This window comes from Oryzias melastigma, linkage group LG18, assembly GCF_002922805.2.
Source record: "Oryzias melastigma strain HK-1 linkage group LG18, ASM292280v2, whole genome shotgun sequence".
NCBI lineage: Eukaryota > Metazoa > Chordata > Actinopteri > Beloniformes > Adrianichthyidae > Oryzias > Oryzias melastigma.
Window position 1 is genome coordinate 10,714,149 of NC_050529.1, and position 8,505 is coordinate 10,722,653.

The 8,505-nt window shown below is 38.5% G+C and overlaps 1 protein-coding gene across 1 annotated transcript; it reads left to right on the plus strand.

Annotated features, from left to right (window-relative positions):
- Window positions 1-1,640: 1,640 nt before the first annotated feature.
- Window positions 1,641-8,085, plus strand: gba3 (glucosidase, beta, acid 3). Its single transcript, XM_024288231.2, has 5 exons — window positions 1,641-2,143; window positions 2,471-2,695; window positions 2,775-3,577; window positions 5,255-5,378; window positions 7,551-8,085. The coding sequence occupies exons 1-5, from the start codon at window positions 2,089-2,091 to the stop codon at window positions 7,745-7,747; spliced, it is 1,404 nt and encodes a 467-aa protein (XP_024143999.1). The 5' UTR covers window positions 1,641-2,088; the 3' UTR covers window positions 7,748-8,085.
- The last annotated feature ends 420 nt before the right edge of the window (window positions 8,086-8,505 follow it).

An 8,505-nucleotide genomic window follows, 5' to 3' on the forward strand; every position in this document is an offset into this window, starting at 1 on the left:
CAACTTGAGGAGAGGCTGGAAAACGTGGAGCCTCTGGCTGTGGTTTCAACCCGTGTTTGTTCATAAGGTAACCTGGAATGATCTGACACAGCTTTGAGACATTAAGAAATTGCTAAGAACTAAAAAAAACATAGTTAAAGAAAATATACTGAAAAGAAAGTAAATGTTTTTGATCATTTACTATAACCTGAGAGAATTAGAATATTGTCTGGTACTGTCTTGGGACATATTGGGATGTCGTATCATTAGACGTGTATCTACTATATTTATATTACAAATTAAACCTTTGCAAATAATTGTAACATTTTTATATTCTCTTTTATAAAAAGAAATTTAAATTAACATGATCTTAAAAGAATGGGAAATCTACAAGGTTTACTTTATATTTTTGGTAGTTTGATGGTTCAAAAAATTCCTCACAGCTAAATCAATAAAATTATCATTAAGATCTGGAGAATTATGCTGGTGGCTTTCTTTTTTATCTAGTATTGAACAATCTAGCTGCGATTTCACTTTGCATTTTTGTTGTATAATTTTTCGGAATATATCTAGAGGTTCTATTTAATAAAACTAAAATATTCCAGTATCTCTAGAGTTTTACAAACACTTTGACTGATTTTAAGACAATACAAGTCTTCTCAAATTAAATAAAAACAAACAAGGTAAACTAATGCTTTGTAGTTTATAATACGTTTTCACTAAACTTCTTAGTTAAAAAAATAATTTTACATTTTAAGCACTACATGTGGTTTTAAAAAAGAGAAATGTCCACAAGATCAGCTTTAGAATAAATCCCAATGCAGGATGGGACATAAAGCAACTTCATCTGATAACAACCTTGTCATTCAGTTCCTGCTTGTGCCTCCATGTGGGCTAAGGGTGTACTTGCAACCAGAGAGGAGTATTTTTGGTTCTTGTTTCAGGAAAAATTCACATTTTTCTATTTAACAGCTGAAGTTGTATCAAATGAGGCTCCAGATGGCCATTAAAATAAAAATTTTTTTCCCATTTTAAATGTACAAATAAATTAAGGACATAAAATGTTTTCAAATTTAAAACGTATTTGCTTTTCTTTTACTTAACTTAATTTCTCTTCATCCTCGAGTGCTGCTACTCATGGGAGTTTGTAAATCCCAGCTGCTTAAAAGGTCAATGAAGATATTAGAATCTGTTTTTTTTTTTATTTATATATGAAGAAAATTGAAATAACTGCCATAATATCTGCAAATTAAAAATTATTGAAAGTTTAAGCTGAAATCCATGGTTTTACTGTAAAGAAAAAAATGTAATTGGTGTTTTTTTTAAAGTAACATTTCAAATTATAATTCATGATCATTTATGTTTTCTCAAAGTGCAAAATCTATCTTTTTGCACATTAAATATATATATATATATATATATATATATATATATAAACTAAAACAGAAAAAGGACTTAGTCAAAAAAAATGCAGTATTAACCATTAAAAAAGTATTTTGAATGTTTATTTTTTGTACACCTAGTTGACTATTTCTCAGTTTATCATCAAACCATAGATTTTCAATTTCAACTTTTCATTTTCTTTTAACAGAAAAGTAATATTACTATTTTTAAAGAAAATCGGTATATTATTTTGTTTTTTCTCATCATTTTTTACAAGGTTTGCACTCTCCTGAATGTTTGCCCTAAATATATTAAAAAAGAACAATAAAAATAAAGTGAAAATATTAAAATGTGTTAAAATGTGTCTCTGATTTTCTTTCCCCACTATCTTGTTACCCTAATATCTGTTGTCAGAGCAGTAAACAAGAGTTTCTGAAAGTTCTTTTTTTTACTAGTAGGGGCCAGGTGAAGAACTTCTCCAGCCATTTTTTTTCTTCTTGCCAATTATGCTGGCTTGTGTCACGTGGCTTTGCACGTAACTCACAACCACGCCCAGCCTATAAAAACGCTACTTCCTGCCTGGTTTCAGGAGGAGCGCAGCCTCATGGAAGTCGGTAGTAGTTCATGTAGTTTGAGAGACACATTATTTTAATGTGAAACGTATTCTTTGTCGTTTAGCAAAAGCAATAAAGTAGCAAAAGTGCTTCAGGTCTAAAAGAAAGTAGAATGTTCCCGCCTAATTTTGCTTGGGGAGCCGCAACGGCGGCATATCAAATAGAAGGTAAACCCCGGGGGAGGGACGGAAAAGACCACGTGATGTTATTGTTATTGTTATTGAATGAAAGGCTTTAAAAAGCATGAATGCAACTTATATATATATATATATTGCATTTAAATTGTAATGATATAAAATAATATAAATATGTAAAATAAAAATACTAAAACAGTTATAGTAATATGGTAATAGTATATAATAGTGAATATATATAAAATTACATTTTTTTGTAATAATATAGAGAAGGAATTTGGCCAAAGCCGGAGTCTTAGAAAAAACACTACTTTCCCCTCTCTATGTTGATAGTGATGTAGAGTAATGCTGCTTGTTTAGGTGGATGGCAGGCAGATGAGAAGGGACTCAGTATCTGGGACACCTTTTGCCACGAGAAAGGCAGAGTGTTTGGAGAGCAGAATGGAGATGTGGCCTGTAACAGCTATGAGCTGTGGGAGAAAGACCTGGCCTGCATTCGGCAGCTTGGACTGAGCCACTATCGCCTGTCTCTGTCCTGGGCCCGCATCCTGCCTGACGGGACCACGAAGCACGTCAATCTAAAAGGTATTTCTGTGTGTCCTTTCAATGCCCAGAGTGAACCAGTCATAAATGGATGTTTTTTTTTTATGTGGCTGTCGAACAGGTGTGGAGTACTACAACAAAGTGATTGACGATTTGCTGGCCTCTAACGTCTCCCCCATGGTCACTCTGTACCACTTTGACCTGCCGCAAGCTCTCCAAGACAAGGGCGGCTGGTTATCACCCAGCATAGCTACTTTATTTGACAACTACGCAAAGTTTTGTTTCCAAACTTTTGGAGATCGAGTCAAACTTTGGATCACAATCAACGAGCCGTATGTGTGTGCCAAACTGGGCCACGAAGACGGCATCCACGCCCCAGGGTTAAAGGAAAAAGGCACCGCCGCTTACGTGGTGGGGCACAACATGCTCCGTGCTCATGCCATGGCGTGGCACAGCTACAATTTGGGGTACAGAGCGAAGCAGGGAGGCGGTGTGTCGCTGGCGCTCAACAGCGACTGGTTCGAGCCACTGGACGGAGGCAGCAGTGAGGATGTTGCCGCCGCCGAGCGTGCGCTCGCATTCACACTGGGATGGTTTGCTTGGCCTGTATTTGTTACCGGAGATTATCCAGAGAGGATGAGATGTGCCATCGACGCACAGAGCTCCAGATTGGGATATGCCGGTACATCAAGGCTGCCAAAGTTCTCAGAGGATGACCCTGCTGTTTTGGGAACAGCAGATTTCTTTGCGCTGAACTACTATACGTCCCGCAAAGTCAAAGCAGGGGGAGGTGGAGAGCAGACGCTCAGCATGAAGTGTGACCGAGATGCAGAAGATGTTTTAGACCCTTCCTGGCCTGTTTGTGGGGTTTCCTGGCTGGCTGTTGTTCCACATGGCTTAAGAAAACTTCTTCAATACATCAAGGTAATGCCTAAATCAATGGAGACATGTGACCCACGCTATGCTAAACGTGCAGTTAGCCAATTGTGTTCACACTGTATAAGAGGGGAGGGGCTTCTTCTTCCTGTTCTATTGTTTATTAGCACATACCCGCCCCCTACTACATATTTATCAATGGAACCTATATCTGCATGTTTTGTTTTTACTACCTATTACTGACTTTTCTCCACCAAAGTGCATTTTTAGGTAAAGACGAGATCAGTATACTTGTTTAAATTTATTGAGAACATAAAATTTCTGGCATAAAATTATTTCCTTTGAAAAATCTTTCACCGCATCAAAAGGGGAAAAAATTTCCTGAACTCAACAACCTAAAATAACAATGTTATGTTTTTAAATCATTAAATCAGCTTTAACGGAACGCTCTTTAACTCACGTCAAACGAAATGGTGTTTAGCTAGCAACCAAACATATTTTAGAATAATGTCATACAGAGCTCATTCTCCACCACAGGTTTTTTCCTATAAAATCTCTGATTGACTCTGTTAATCACTTTACTTTTTCCGACAAAGGTAGAAGTTTCTTTAGAACATCCAATCTGTTTTTTGGACTTTTCTAAGTGCTCGCAGCAGAACTTGTTAAACTCACGCTGGTAGCACCCAAACGGTTTCTACCCTCCTACTCCAGATGGAACTGCGTGATGTGATTTCCCAAATTTATTGCGTTTGCTACATATTTAATTTTGGTGCGACAGAACTTACATACCACACGACTTTTATCCCACTGACAATCCACCTTTTAAAAGCCAAAATGCCTCCAAGCGATTGTTTTAAGTAAAGTCAGATGACAAGATCCAAAAGGTCAGCCATTTTTGTGTGCTCTTTAAAAATATCAGTCCTGCTTGTTCATTTTACTTGAAATCATATGTGTGCGAGTAGTACATAATTACCTTAAGACGCCCACACAAGGAGGGTGCCCTCATAAGTTGAACAGCACTAGTGCGTGCTTCGGGGAAGTTGAAAAATCCATATGATATACCTGCGCCTCACCTACTTCACCCCTACCTGTCCTTATGTGTTGTATAGGTATTTGCTACAACCTATTGCTCTCATTATGCCCATAGAAAAAATATGAACATTTTAGCTCTACATTTTAGCTCTACGATCTTCAAATTTTGTGCGGGCCACCAGTGAACTTCGCTCAGATTTTCGCACACAGACAACCGATATCTGCCTGTAAAGGTGGTTGTGACCAACTCATTAAAATCATAAAAATAAGTCAGTCTTATTCATATTTGTTCTGTAGATCTGGAAGTGACTTGCAAGTCTCCTCCACATTCCATCCGGCGAATTTATTCCTCACCTTTGAACATGATAGATTGCGTCCAGTCACACAAGGAGAACACTCTGACATTTGTTTAATGTTTTGCCATTGATTCTAGATGCGGTAATCTCTCTTTCGACACCTCCAGAACCGCACTGATTCTTCATTAATGCTGTCACGTAGAATGAAACAGTTACTTTGCCGTGTTTGCAAACAAGCAATTTCCTGCCGTTGTGACTCGTCACAGGCCATTAGTTTGAGCCTGGCACCATCAAACGCGGCTAAACGGCACGCCGTACACCAATCCGTCTCCCCTCTGAATGCCTGACAAACTCTGATGCCTTGTTTGACAAAAACATTTGCCGTATTACACTCCAGGACACCTTCAGCAACCCCCCAGTCTACATCACAGAGAACGGCTTTGCTCAGGCCGGGCCGCTGCAGATCGAGGACGTTCAGCGCTGCGAGTTTTACAAGAGCACCATCTCGGAAGTGGCCAAAGGTAATGGCTGTTTAATCACAGAGCAGGACTTGGCAGACCGTGCAGTTTTTAGTATGTCCATGAAACAAATGATGGTGAAAACATTATTTTAATGTTGTATTTTTGGAGCGGTGCCTTTTGAGTAACTTTTTAAGTACCCCGTGTCCAATACAGCATTAGGGTTTAACAAATGACTCCTCTAAAAGTTTCCCAAGTGTGCTCCTATTCACGGGCTGAGTGTCATTAGAAAGCTGGAGCGAGGTTAGACTTGGCAGGCTCTCTTGGCCTCAGAGAAGAACACGGCTTGTGCACTTTACCATCAGCTTTTACTGTTCGGGATAAATGGTGTAAAAGGTTTTAATCCAAATCACATTATGGTGCTTTAATAACCCTAAATGTGCTGCCTCAGTGGATGCAAACTGGTAATAAACACGTCCTTGTATGTATTGTGTTAACTCTACAAACATTAGATGCACCATACGTTTCTGTACAATTTAAATAACTTTAGTATGTGGTAAAAAGCATGACCCAAGTCCAGGTCACCAGAGCTGCTCTTCTTTTCCAATCTCGATTGGTCGGACACACCTGATGCAGGTCATTATAGAATATCCAGATATTATCAAGTAAAAAAAGTGGCCTTTCAGAGTTTGGAGCTTCCTTGTCCTGCTCTGGTTTTCGTTACACCAAATGTGTTTTTTTCCAAGTGCCAGCTGTAAACTTAAGTAAGTGTTAGATCACTCAGTGGACACAGATGTTTCCTTTCCTCTTTCTTTGCCAAAGTCCTCTCATGATGACCAAAAAATCCCCCTTAAAGCACATTTGATCAAAAATGAGTAAAGTGACACACCCCAGTTTCACCCGAACAAGTCATGCGACAAACTGTGTTTCTTTTCTGTCTTCAGGTGATATTTATTTGGCATGTCCTTTAGGTTTAAGCATTAATCACAACTGATAGTTGGGCAAAAAATACCACCAGTTGTGCAAGGTCTCCCACTTAAAAATATAAAAGAGGTCTGTAATCATAGGAAGACCTCAACTATTAGAGACAAAATGAAGAAAAAGAAATCCAGAAAATAATTTTCTCTGATTTTTAAAGAATTTATTTACAAATTATGGTGGAAAGTAAGTATTTGGTCACCTGAAAACAAACAAGATTTATGGCCCTCAGACCTGTAACTTCTTGTATGTCTGCCATCCGTGGTCAGATTTTGAGTGAAAACCTCCTTCCATTAGTAAGGGCATTGAAGATGAAACTGCTGGGTCTTTCAGCATGATGACGATCCCAAACACACTGCCCGGGTAACGAAGGAGTGGCTTCGTAAGAAGCATTTCCAGGTCTTGTAGTGTCCTAGCCAGTCTCTAGATCTCAACCCCATTTGCTACAGCAGGACTGTTGAACGCTCATCATGGGTTTGCCATACCCATTTCAGTGGCTGCATCATTAGTCTGAGCATTTTCAAGCATCCAGTTTCCTAATCCAATGGGATTCGAATTAAGAAGTACTCAAATAAGCAGTTTTGATCCTAAATTCTTTTATATAGGTCCTCTGCTATGAGAAAAAACGGCTTCAAGAACATAAAAGAGGCAATTTTCTTTGGAATGGTACTTTAAGATGCATTCCTCCTCACTACGACTCTCCACAGGCCCGGACTACCCAAAAACCTCCAGCAGCCATAAGGCTGCATGTGACTAAAGCTTGAATTATGATGCAGTGTTCATGTTATTATTATTATTTTTTTTAATTCTTACACGTATAATTACAAAACTTTCACTGTAATCTTGATAGCTTGTCTTAGATACTCAAAAATGTTCAAGATTAATAAAATGTGGTTTCCTTTCAAATAATTTTGTGTAAACCTAGTGGTGCTAAATACGTTTTTTCTAAAAAAAAAAGAAATAAGCAAGCTTTTATGATGAAAGCATAAACTTCAATGAGTCATTAATGAGACGGCGAGTGCACAACTTGCTTAGATACTCGCAGCTGACAAGCATATAACTAGGCATCACTAATGATGCTGTTGTTCTCAAGTAAAGTAATGATGTTAATCTTCTCGCATGTCATGTTAACAGTCGTAGATTAATTAGATGGTTTAAGAAGGAGAAGCAACAGTTTTGTTTCTTTTTTCTTTGAAGAACTGTTTTTTTCTTGCTTTGCTGTGTTAAACCTTCTTCTTGTGTTCTGACTTTCTTTAGCCATAAATGAAGACGGGGTCAACGTCTGTGGATATTTTGCCTGGTCACTGATGGACAACTTTGAATGGGCTGATGGCTTCAGTGTTCGTTTTGGACTTTTCCACGTGGACTTCTCCGATGCAAAATTGAGTCGAACCATGTACAGATCGGGAAGGGAATATGCCCGCACTATTTCAGCTCACAGATCTGGGAAATGAACATGAGAGTAAAAGACAAAGGAGATTTATTATGGAAGTATATGGTTTTATACTAACTTTACAAAACCTGACACTGTTTGGAATGTTTTTGTGATGGACAAATGGATGGATGGCGAAACAAAAACCTAATAAACATTGCATTTATGGATGGATGGACAAATGGACGGATGGATGGATGGATGGATGGCAGGCAAAGTAAAACCTAATAAACGTTGGTTGGACAGATGGATGGATGGATGGTGGAGTAAAAATCTAATAAACATCGGATGGACGGATGGATGGATGGATGGGAAAGTAAAAACATTGCAAAACATTAGATGGATGGATAGATGGATGGATGGACAGATGGATGGACGACGAAGTAAAAATCTAATAAACATCGGATGGACGGATGGATGGATGGGAAAGTAAAAACATTGGAAAACATTGGATGGATGGATGAATAAATGGATGGATGGACGACGAAGTAAAAGCTAATAAACAATGGATGGACGGATGGATGGACGGACGGATAGGAGAGTAAAAACCTAATAAACATAGGATGGACAGATAGATGGCTAGATGGAAGGACGGATGGATGGATGGATGGATGGATGGATGGGAAAGTAAAAACATAATAAACAGGGTGGATGGATGGATGGATGGATGGACAGATAGATGGATGAATGAATGAATGAATGGATGGACGGATAGATGGATGGATGGACAGATGGATGGACGACAAAGTAAAAATCTAATAAACATCGGATGGCCGGATG